At 33.1% G+C, this 12,735-nt stretch overlaps 1 protein-coding gene across 1 annotated transcript; it reads right to left on the bottom strand.

The window, feature by feature from the left end:
• Positions 1-8,017: 8,017 nt before the first annotated feature.
• LOC110023786 (lipid phosphate phosphatase delta) lies at positions 8,018-10,827 on the bottom strand. Its single transcript, XM_020723369.1, has 8 exons — positions 10,378-10,827; positions 10,197-10,292; positions 10,034-10,108; positions 9,805-9,935; positions 9,616-9,722; positions 9,406-9,534; positions 9,186-9,301; positions 8,018-8,626 (listed from the first exon to the last, which is right to left on the bottom strand). The coding sequence occupies exons 1-8, from the start codon at positions 10,543-10,545 to the stop codon at positions 8,213-8,215; spliced, it is 1,236 nt and encodes a 411-aa protein (XP_020579028.1). The 5' UTR covers positions 10,546-10,827; the 3' UTR covers positions 8,018-8,212.
• Positions 10,828-12,735: the final 1,908 nt, after the last annotated feature.

The following is a 12,735-nucleotide window of genomic DNA, read 5'->3' as shown; positions in this document are numbered from 1 at the left end:
GTGGAGCAACACACCTTGAAGACGATGTACTGAAGTTCTAGCAGCTACTCCAAAATGAAATCATTCTCGATCATTGTGCAACGAATAATGTACTTCGAGGAACTATGTAGCTTTCTCCAGCTTCTGGGACAAGGACTTGTATACTCATCAACTTATATTAGATCATTTTAGCTGGATCAGGCACAACGGTCTTTTCCATTTGGTTTTTCCATGTGAAAATACATGGTGTCTCTACTCGTTATTTCTATTATCTGAGATTATGTTGAACTTTCATGCAATGCTAAGAAACTAAATCATCACTCTACCATTGCAAATCTTTCGACACACATCAGTCATGGAATAATTATATTTTACAACAATTATTATGATAATTTTTAACAAGCAAGTACACTTACACACAGTTATCTTCCCCTGATAGATCAAAGTTCTACTGAGATAGATTTTGGCTAAAAAAAAATATATTTTCTTAAACTTTTGTGAGGATCAATTTGTATGCCAATATGTTTTCTTTTCGGAAGTTGTATTACAAATTTTAAATGATAATTCATGTAATGTATTCATTTTAATAAATCTCACATCTATAGTATTTATTTTGATTAAAGGGTTTCTTATATAATAAAAAAACAAATGCTATAGTGTAAGTCAATGTTGAAGGTAAATTAGTTGGGACAAAAGGACTCAAAAACATATGTTATACGTGTTTCCATAAAAGAGACTTACATATATTTTAGTGAATACACGTCAAATCTTTGTGCATATGATGAACATTATTTCCCGAATTAAAATATTTTTGATGAATTATTTTATCTTAATAATTTAAATAAAATTGTTGCTTTATTAAATACTTTTACCTAACTATTAATGAGGGAACAAATGTCCTCGCCATCATTATCATGTAAATCAAGGGGCATTTATGTTGAGTAATTAGGGCAAAGAAAAACAGTAATCCACACAAATCCAGAAAAACACCAAGATTTAACGAGGTTCGGGAAAGATGCCTACGTCCTCAGGAGCAGAGTGACAGTTTTTCCACTAATCGGGAAAAAGAGTAAATGATACAATTCAATAACCTAAGGTTACAAACAGACCTATTTATAACCCTAGAAAAGAGCAGAAAATGAAACTTTGAGTACAATATGTAATTACTAAATTATCTCTGTACCGCACCCCCCAACCCACATAAGGAAACTCTCCTGATTTGGACAGAATCTTCCGCTCCGCCCTAACATCTGTCTCTTATATGACATATGAGTCATACCTAACAATTTACTGATTCACATATCAACCATTCTTATCTTTTTACATTTATATTTATAGCACCTAAAATTCATATTTATATATATACCCCTCTAAATTTTAATATCACATAAAATTATTATCATCATTCTCATTTAAGATTAAAATACATGTTTTCATGAATAAATTTATGCCCAAAGGTTATGAGTGTAAATATCAAATCTTGGGTGTTTGATATGTAAATATTATAGAAATTTGTGGTATGTTTGAAAATTTTAAGAAAAAAAATATGGTAATTTTGGTCAACCCTTTTGATAATAATTCAGGACAAATTAGTTGAGATAGTTTCAAGAACAAAAATACAAGAATTTGAGTTGATGGCATGATGGTAAATTATGAAGAAATTAATGTCAAAGATTTGAATTATTAGAAGGTATTGCCACCCTCTCCAAAGATTAATATGATAATAAAAGAAATCATTGCCCATCAATTGTTATGAAATGGATGATTAACATGTGTAAATCAGCCAAGCCGACGACTGACTTGGCCTTGCAGGCTTGACTTGATAAATGACTCGTGAGCTGAACTCGATGAGCTAATAAGCCAAGCTCAAGCTGACCCTGACTCCACTTGTTAGCTCTTGAGTGGGCTCGTTTAAAAAAATATACTAATATAAAATATACTCAAAATATATGGAATTTAAATCAAAGTTATCAAAAGATTTTATTTTTGGTCTAAGAGAATCAATGTCGGAGCAAGTAGAAGATGTATCGATCTAACAAATCGATAAGCAAATTTGTTCTGTGTATAAGTACCGCTTACCGTGATTATTCGGTTGACAGAGTTTGTTAGACCCATGGGGTCACGGGTTCGATCCCGCCTATGTGCGGAATGGAATTCTTAGGCACATGAGGTTAATTGTGAGACTCGTTTAATAGCCTTTGACCAATTTTTTTTTTAAAATATTGCAGCTAAGTGAGTCGAAGAATTATGAGCAATGTCTAATTCCTTTAGGAGTCATTGAAGCCAAACACTATTGGCGGCAACTATCATAAGAGCCCTAGATTCGACTTCAATAGAAGGTCATGTTGGAGAAAATATTAGCCCGCGGTTAATTTGCGATCGACTTGGTCTTCTATCTAATTATAGTTACACAAGGCGTGTGATAGAAAATGTACTGGAGATATGAGTATTTTGTAGTGCATGCTCCCTTTAAGACATTGAAATTGACATTTGGGCTACCGATAAGGGAGATTGCGATGCTTGTGCATATGTTGGAAGAGACTGTTTGGTGCGAATGATATGTCAATTCAAATTTTGGCTCGGATCTAGATCAATTGAAATATATAAATGAACTGAGCTATGGGCTGAAACTTTGGATATAATTTTTTTCGAGTCTATTTCGAGCCATACAACCGACTCGAACTGACTCGAGATCGGCACATTGTATTTTTTATTTATAAAAATTATATATATAATGCTAAGTTAAATTGAATATAACAAGTCACAAGCCAATTTTGAGTTGGGAAACAAATCCAAATAACTCAATTTGAGTCAGTTAGTTTCAATCTTGGGCCGGATCTAGACGATTTCGAGCTAAAACAGATCCAAATAACTTAATTTGAGCCAACTTGCATGTTTCAATCTCGAGCCTGATTGAGCTCAATTCATTTTAGAGCTGGCTTGGCAAGAAATCAAATATAATGAGCCACGAGTCAATTTCAAGCCATAATAAATTTGTTTGAGCCAATTTTTAGCGCGAAATCGGATAGGTAACTAGTAACAACCCTATTCCCCTTCTTAGAAGTCATCTTCTTATTTGTTTCTATCTCTCCTACTATTCTCTACTTTAACTTTGTTGGTCAGCTTTAGGGCTCGTTCGGTGCAGTTTATAAGTGTGGGGGTTTTTGAAAACGCCGCGGTACCGTTAGGATCGCATGTTTTTCCTGCTTATCCGAAAAAGCGGTTTCATTTTTAACTAACCGCAGACCACGGGTCGACCCTTGAGCACAAGCTGCCCCAAACACACCCTTAATCTTTCATTTTTTACCGCAATTATTTATCACAAAAGAGACCACATAATTGACATAATAAATAAATCATTTACATACACACCCCACAATTTTTATACATTTACATTTCTAATAACTACTTAAATATTTTGATGCATAAAACTTAACTTTATAAAGCCAAAATCTTCTGAATGTAAATATCAAAATTTAGCTGTTAGATACATAAATACATAAGAATTATGTGGTATGCGTGTAATTTTCCAAGAAATTATACTGCAAACCGCACACTCGTCATACGAAGAACAAAAAACACAAAAAAAAATCATAATTCAACTATTACAAATAAAATAAAAATTTTTTTTAAAAAAATTTACATAGATACCACACATTTCTTAAGTATTTACATATCCAACATCTAAACTTTAATATTTACATTTATAGCACTTCGGTGCCATAAACATATACATAAAAAAAAAATTGAATTTCACCTTTAAAAAGTTATCAATAGTAAGATTTTTGCTGTGATATTTGAGATTTGAAGGCTATATTTATAAATATGAAAATCTAGAAGTTAGAAATATAAATAATAAGAAGCACTGTTCCTTTTACAGTGATAAGTTAGCTTTTTTTTTAAAATCATTTCTTCATAGGGCCAAGTAAAATATTTATTTTTATGATTACCAATTTATAAATAATAAGTTTAGGGTGCTATGTAAATAGTAATTTTAATTGAAAGTGGTATTTTTGAAAGATTTAGGTGGTATAAATGTAAAAAATATATATATATATATATATATAGAAATTAGACATGTAAAAACAAGGGAATTAGGTGGCATGCATGTACATGCCTCTAATAATGAGAACAGGAGAACAGGAGAACAGGTGTGTCATCAATAAGGCTGATACGTGCCATGTGATTGCCATGAGGATGAAAAACCCTATAATAAAATATTGCATCACCAGTTCAAACAATTTCTTATTTTCAAAAATACCTTACAGTACACTTCACTTTCTCTTTGAAATTCAAGCATATGTTTGTGCAAATACTAAACTATTAGATATGCAAATACAAAAAAATTGTGTGGAATATATGTAAATTTTCTATTATTTACATACTAGTGCTATCAAGATTACTATCAAGATTACGTTGATGTTTCTCATGTATTATTTGTTTAGTTTAATGCTATCAATTCAAAACTATTTCATATTAACAAAAAATAGAACTCTTGAGACTTAGGGTCTATTTGGGGCAGTTGTAGCTTATTGAATAATCAACTGATAAGCTGATTACTACATTTCACTCTCTCTTTGAAATTCAAGCATATGTTAGTGCAAATACCAAACTATTAGATATGCAAATACAAAAAAAATTGTGTGAAATATATGTAAATTTTCTATTATTTACATACTAGTGCTATCAAGATTACTATCAAGATTACGTTGATGTTTCTCATGTATTATTTGTTTAGTTTAATGCTATCAATTCAAAACTATTTCAGACTAAAAAGAAATAGAACTCTTGAGTTTTATAATCTGTTTGGGGCAGCTTAAGCTGATTAAAAATAATCTGTTGATAAGCTAGGTGATGTGACTATTATAAATTTTTATTGTTTTGAAAAAGTCATATCGTTATCAATAAGCTTCCACCACACATAAATAGGTGGGGTGTGAAAACGTTGTTTTCTGCGTTTTGAAAACGCATAAGCAGCCAAAACACAATTTACCCAAACAGACCAGATGAGTTTTCAAAACGCCACCGCACCAAATAAGCTGCCCCAAATTATCATTGGAAAAATACAATGAAATATATCTTGGATGAGTTTTAGCCAAGTGGCTATGTGAAGTTTCTAATGTAGCTAATGTAATTAAGCATATGATTGTTTGATATATGCTTTTAATTTTGATTAGTGTAGAACATATGGCCAACACCTATGATTGTTTGATGTATGCTTTTAATTTTGTTTCATTCATTTTTATTTTTGATTTGTACTTTAGTGTTTGTTGTCATCTATTACTTTTTATATTTATATATACCATCTAACAATGCTATTTGATCATATATCTACCTTTCATAATACTGATTTATGGTTGTTCTATATGGAGTCTGTTATTTATAATTAAGTTTAGTATCAGTCACTATATTGATAGCAATACAACCATACATATTTGATTGTTAGGTTTCTTTACACACCCATAGATATATATATATACACATGATACATATGCATATATGTACATATACATACATATACACACATATATATATGTACACATATAGCAGCTCTGTATGAAAAAAATGACATATGTCGACCCCAGAAGAATTAGAAGCGGGTTTCAATTTCTTCTCTGTTATTTTCTACTCTACGTTATGTAGAGAGTACTATAATCTAAATTTACACAATACATCCACAAATGGTTCTTTTTAACATAATGAATTACAAGCTTATTTGAACACGTTCTCAGCGTGTAATTACATGATTGTGTATAACACAGTTTATACCAATTAATAGCTTAATTTTTATGTAATGCTTTGTCTATTTTCATGATAATTACATTGTTTTAATAAGTACTTTTTATAAAGAAGTTATTGTCATGTATTGGGTCTAGAAGTATAGTCTTGCAATGTGCAATTGTTATTTATTAAAGCATAAATAGAAAAACAATAAGGCTTGCTCTATTGATATATATAACATAAATGTTGAATTTTCCCCTGCTCGATTTCATTAATCTTTCAATGGATGATTGAGAATCACTGGTTAAAGCTAATTAATGAGGGTAGATCTAAAATTGAATGCACGAAATGTCATTTTTTTTAGCAGTAGATCTGGTGGTGTGGCTGTGTGATCTAAATGTACTGTTTTACTTTAAAGAAACATTTAAAAGATGTTGGTGAGACCTGCAATGTTTTATGGTGCAGTATGTTGGCCTGTAAAAGAGAAGCATAAAATTAAGTGTTGCTGAGATGAGAATGCTTAGACGTATGAGTGGCTTCACACTTAAGAGACAACGCGAAACAAATATAGTCATGAAATGGTTGGAGACAGTCGTCTTAGATAGTTTGGTCACATGATGTCGACCATCTGATGGCCCGATTATAACAGTAGGTGTTTTAAATTTGATTTATGTTTTGAAATGTAGATAAAAATATAATACAATCACAGCTATAGTAAATCAAGTCAATTAACGATCTGTTTGAGGCAGCTGCAGCTTATTGAATAATCTGTTGATAAGTTGATTAAAAATAATATACTGATAAACTAGGTGTGGTGGCTATTACAAATTTTTATTTTTTTTAGAAAAGTCATATTGTAGCCAAAAAACTGTCATCACACTTAGATAGGTGCGGTGTGAAAACGTTGTTTTTAGTGTTTTGAAAACGTATAAGCTGCCAAAAAAACGTATAAGCTGCCAAAATAAAATACAGTTTACTCAAACAGGTAGGTGCGTTTTCAAAACGCTACCGCACCAAATAAGCTGCCCCAAACGGAGACTAAGTGGATTATAACCCTTAAGAAAAAAAAGGTAATTTTATAAAAATTAATTCGTCAAAATAAGTAGCTCATAATTTTTTGAAACCAATTGAACCGCAAGGGCTGCCATTCAATAACATTTAATTTGATTAGTTGGGAGGCAATCTGAAATTTATTTAAAAAAAAATCAAATTCAAAGCCATTTTTTAAACTTAATCAAAAACCGAAATTAAAAAAAAAAAAAAAAACTATCACATTAATTAATTTTTTATTAAATATTTTTATTCTTTGTCAAGCTAAAAAATTATTGAAGAATTACATCCGTACCCCCCAATTCTTGTGTATTTACATATATATCATACCTAAACATCAATTTTTTACATATATGTCATATGTCATCTTACATATGAATGAAAAGATGCATCTCACCTTTAAAAAGTTAGACTAGTAGCATTTTTATTTGATATGAAAAATTTGTATGGTATAGATATAAAAAGCATAGTTTAGGGGGTTAGATAGGCAAATAAACAGGAATTGGGTGGTATGTTTGTAAATACCCCTAATATTATTCAATAGTTTTAATAGTACCATGCAAAACTCAAGTCTTAATTAATCTTCCACTAACGGTTTGATTTTTCTTCTTTCTTTATCCATCCAAATGTGACAAGTGTTTACTCCACAAATAAACATTACAAATCTACCCGGGTGTAAGGCTTGATGATTGACCAATTCATGCAGTTTCTTCATATTTGACTGATTTCTATAATAAGTTTGAACCACTCTGCAAATGTTCAAAAACAATTTCTAGACTTATTCTACATGACAATGTTAAAGACAAATCACTATTTACAGTTTCAGAAAAACTGGAGAACATCGGACATTCCCAAGTAAGAAAAATTATTTCATACGGACACCGCATGCAGAGATGCATGCGTTGTTTGATCTCCTCCGTCGATCACCGCAAAGATGTATTTCAGTAGGTCCCATTTTCAAAATTTTTTTTTAAGAAAAAAATTTTGATTGGCAACTCTGCATGCGGTGTCCGTACGGAATAATTTCTTCTCAAGTAAATCTGTAGGAGCATTTACATACATACGCCACAATTTCTATGTCACTAGGAGCATTTACATACATACGCCACAATTTCTATGTATTTACATATCTATCATGACAACAATCACATTTACATGCACACATTCAAATCTTTAACATGTAAATATCATATATATATATATATGTCTATGTAAAGTTCCTAAATATTTAAATAAAAAAATGGAAGCAAACGCTAGAAACAAACAATTTACAGAAAAGCAAATACTCCTTACAATCTGCATTATCAGAAATTGTTTTTACAGCAGGAGCACTGCTGATATACACCTTACATATATAAACATGTCTAAAATTGATTACCAATGAAATAAAAGAAAAATTACAAAATACACCAAAAATTAAGGGTGCATAATTTGATTGCAAAAACTGGATGAAAAAATATTATTAAGACAAATACAAACGAGTGAAAATATAAGGAACCAGGTCAGAAACAGACCATCCAAGCCCAGCATACTGAATGAATCTTATTCCAGTATCCACATCATAGGTCTTGTGAGGCAGCAAAGAAATTGCTCTTTGAAGAAAGCCAAGTTGCTTGTTATCAGATTTGTTTTTGCTGCTTTCAGATTCTTTTAATGCTGCAATATAGCAGGAAGACCTTATGGGAATTCCTAGTGTGTTGCAGATTACTGGAAATAACCATTTGGCAAGGGCTTTGCTGCAAAATTTTACTATTAGGATTGTAGGAATGCCTGCCAGTAATCGTCCGAAGAAGACGGGGATCGATAACTCGGAGCTGAATATTCGAGGAATGTCTTCGGAATGGAAGAGATGATAGGTTTGCTGGACACCGCTGACCTGGACGACGAAGCGAAGATGAAATGGGTCAGAAATTAGAGCATGAAATTTCTATAATCTTAGAAACTAAATTAACAATCTAATATTAAGAAATTTGCTTTATATTCTATGTGGTTTGAACCAAACTTCGCCATATTATCCAATCAAATATATTATCTTTTATGAAATTAATCTAATACTATCATGAATTCTAGTGAAAATATGCATGATTTTCAAATCCATAAAGAGGGAGATCTAAGCTATAAGTTTTGAATGGAAATCTTAATAACAATTTTGTCAGCAAATTGTTTTGACAGTTATAAGTTTTAAAAGCTCAAATTTTGGCATGAAAATCTAAACTGAGTTTTATTATCTATCTCATCAATTTGTAACACTTTCTCATTAAATATGTTTAAATTTTCAAATTTGCAAAATGAATTCCAAATTTCCATTATTTCTGATTGGTTTAACAACTAAAATCAATTAAAAATAATAACAAGACTCTTTTCACTTCACAAAGTAGCAATTTAATGGAAGAACTGCATGAAACTCCAAGGAACTAAAGAATCATAAAACTTACTAAGCCGAAAGCAACGCCATTAAAAGCCGTGTGATATTCGAAGCTTGGAGTTGGGGCCTCCGGGGTAGGATAAGCGAAGAGTAGAACTAAGGAGAGGCCGGCGCAGAATGATGTAACTGTAAAAAAACATAAAAAAATGTTATGTAATCAATACAATAACTATAAAAAACAGAAAAATATCAAGACTAACATTTGAATGAAGCTATCAAATCCTCCATACCATTCGGTCCAGAGGTGACAAAATTATCAATATGATCATCAACAACCAGCCAGAAAGCAAGAATAATGACCCCCATGGCGATGCCAGCGGCAACATCAATGAAGCTGTGCATGCCCAAATATATCCTCCCTATAAAAAGATAACAAAGCATATTATAAAACTTTTGAGCTTAATTCTTTACAAAAATGTCCATAAAAAATTGATTTATACCTATGGCAATCAGAGAGACCAGCAAGACAACTAAGAAGAAACCAATCCAAACTCTGAAACCATTCATTTCATTACCATAGGTTGTCAGCGCATAGTGCAACAAGTATCTGTAAGAATCCAAAGATGAAGAAAATCAGGACTAATGAAGAAGAAAAATGGCTAATCCATTATAATCAATAATATATATACCCAGAAAGGCAGACTGTGTTGAGAGCATGCGAGGAAGGCAATCCATACTCCATGGCATTCTCTTTCTCATCCTCTGTAGCAGTAACTCTTCTCACAGGAGGAGAGCTTGGCCTTGGAGCAGATACTGCATCCTGTTCATTGATTCAAGGGAAAGAATCAGCGCCCAATTCCAATACTATCAGAATATAATCACAAAAGAGCTGAATTTTATGGAAAATAGTCAAAATACCTTAAGAGCATTCCCAATATAATCACAGAAAGCCATGAGAAAAGTCACCTGTCTCCCCAATTTGCTATGCCCACTCTACATAAAATCCCAAAAACAACATCTCAATCAATGATTTCAAACAGAAAATAAAAAGGAAAACGAAGTAGAAAAGAAGAAGACATACCCAGAAGAGAATAGGGATGAATCCTGTATAGAATGGGACGGAAACAATACAAGAGAGAAGGGAGAAGAAATTATCCAGGTATCTATGCTGCCATCTCTGCAAAAACATCCAAACTTTACACAATCAGATCCCAGAACCCACAGATATCATCGAATAAAACAATGGCGGTAAGAATCTTCACCTGGATCTGCAGAATAAGCGGAAGTTCGGATTGAACACGAAGAACAACCCATGGCTGCACAATCGATCGAAGTCTCCTCGTTAAGCCGAAAAGCGAAGCTGCCACAACAAATCCAAGAAGGCCGGATAGACAAAGAGGCTGCCACAAGGGAATGACTCCGGTGTCCATCACGCCCAACTCTTCTGACCTTTCTAGGGTTTGTTCAAAATCCCAAAAGGGCAGTTTTTTAGGGGTAACTCGCTGGAGTAAGGAAGTCAGGTTGGAATGGTGCTGCGTTGTCCTCCAAAATCATGAAAGTTGATGACTTTATATAGGAGAATTGAAAACTGTTTACACATTGTTAATGTAAGAAATCTGTGGATTAAAAAAGAATAAAAAGGAAGAACCGTTCGTTTGGGGAAGGAGAAGTCGCGGGGTGCTGAACGCGGAGGTGGACTCGGTATGAATAATTGGGCGGGGCCCCCACTCTCCTCTGTCTAGATATTTAAAATAGGGGTTTTTACTTGGCCACAATCTAAAATCTTAAAAATAACAACTTAAAACACCAAAACTTTTAATATTTCATTTCAATCACCCTAAACCCTTCCTCTCTTCATTTCAGCCACACCATCGCACGCCGGTCTCACTTCTTCTCCCTTCGTAGGGTTTGTTATTGACCACATCTCCCTTCGTTGTTCGTCATCTCCCAACTTGTCGAGTGACCCAACTTATATGTTTTATTTTGGTTTATTTGCTAGGCTCAACTGTGATATATGTATATTTTGCAAGTTTATGTCGGGGCATGTAAGTTTTATTTCCTTTTGGTAGCCTTGGCAGGATGCAAGTTACCACCATTCTCTATGATTCAGTTTGACGAGCATTTTTCTTGAGTATATGCTTGAGTGAGTTTTTCTATTAAATAATTGAGTGATATGCATGAAATTTTGAAAATTTAGGTATTTGAAATGCAAATACATAAAGTTTGTGTGGAATGTATGTAAATGTCCACCAAAAAAAAAAAACAAAAGGATAATTGTCAACACATCATCCTTGAAGCACTCCATTTAGTTTTATGTGGCTTACTTTGTAGAAATGCCTAAAGAAGAAGCCATCAGATAAGGATGTATTAGGGTTGATACATATAAAAGAATTCTTCTTTGTTCTGTCAAAAAGTGGTTAAATTGTTCTTATTATTTTACACACCTTAATTCTTAAAAACATAATTGAGATAATGAACCATTCGCTCAGAAACCACAACCATAAAAATCTCCCTCTTATTAACATCTTCTAGCACTTTTGTAGACTGCAAATAAAGAGGATTGTCTTTGAAGATTTTTGTGTTAAGAAGCTAATATATCATAATGAAACCCATGGAAATAGGAACTGAAAGAGTAAAGATTTTAATCGACCTATACATTCACTTTCTTAAAACAGTAAAAGTCTCCAAAGAGGTGACTGGCCTGAGACACATCAAAATTAATGCCTCCTGGCACCTAATGCTAGATGACAAACTCTTTCGAGAGTCAACTACTTCCCTATACTTGTGGTGCATATGAAATATTGATGTCAAAGGAGTCATTTATGAGACATATTCTAGGCATGACTACAGAATCCACTCGGGAGGAAAATATTACTTGGTCCATCAAATATATCGACATTGATACTTCTGGTTGAGCCTCAGGAAGGATGCTTCTGGCTAACTGACTCAGAAGACCGACCAACTCAGATATCCCCTAGACGAGGGGCAGCCACATAAGAAGACTAACTAGCCATGTGTCCATCGATTAAGTGTCAGCCAACGTGGACCCGATTGGTTAAGGGTCGACCAACTAAAAAGAATCATTGGTGTAATTATCCTTTCACAATAATTTCAACCTATTATAAATAGAGGAGCAAAAATATAGTAGGGGCTATTGAAACCTAATATAAGATACCACATTTCAAGATCTCTCTCTTTTTCATGCATTTACACTCTATTCCTTGGGTGAGATTCACACGCCACTCGGAAAGAAAATATTACTTGGTCCATCAAATACATCGACATCGATACTTCTGGTTGAGCCTCGGGAAGGATGCTTCTGGCTGACTGACTCAGAAGACCGACCAACTTAGAGATCCCCTAGACGAGGGGCAGCCACATAAGAAGACAACTAGCCATGTGTCCGTTGATTAAGTGTCAGCCAACCTAGACCCGATTGGTTAAGGGTCGACCAACTAAAAAGAATCATTGGTGTAATTATCCTTTCACAATAATTTCAACCTATTATAAATAGAGGAGCAAAAAAGAGGAGCAAACATATAATAGGGGCTATTGAAACCTAACATAAGATACCACATTTCAAGATCTCTCTCTTTTTCCTGCATTTACACTCTATTCCT

This window comes from Phalaenopsis equestris, unplaced genomic scaffold (genome assembly GCF_001263595.1).
Source record: "Phalaenopsis equestris unplaced genomic scaffold, ASM126359v1 Scaffold000230, whole genome shotgun sequence".
In the NCBI taxonomy this organism is placed as follows: domain Eukaryota; kingdom Viridiplantae; phylum Streptophyta; class Magnoliopsida; order Asparagales; family Orchidaceae; genus Phalaenopsis; species Phalaenopsis equestris.
The sequence above is the reverse complement of the archived record's forward strand: the minus strand, read 5'-3'. Positions and strand labels throughout refer to the sequence as shown.

Excerpts from the sequence above, each read along its gene's own strand:
- LOC110023786 (XM_020723369.1), bottom strand. The coding sequence starts at position 10,545 with ATGGACACCGGAGTCATTCCCTTGTGGCAGCCTCTTTGTCTATCCGGC. Across the intron at positions 9,936-10,033 it reads ATATTGGGAATGCTCTTAAG|GATGCAGTATCTGCTCCAAG; the intron begins GTATTTTGACTA and ends ATCAATGAACAG. Across the intron at positions 9,302-9,405 it reads TGTCACCTCTGGACCGAATG|TTACATCATTCTGCGCCGGC; the intron begins GTATGGAGGATT and ends GTTTTTTTACAG.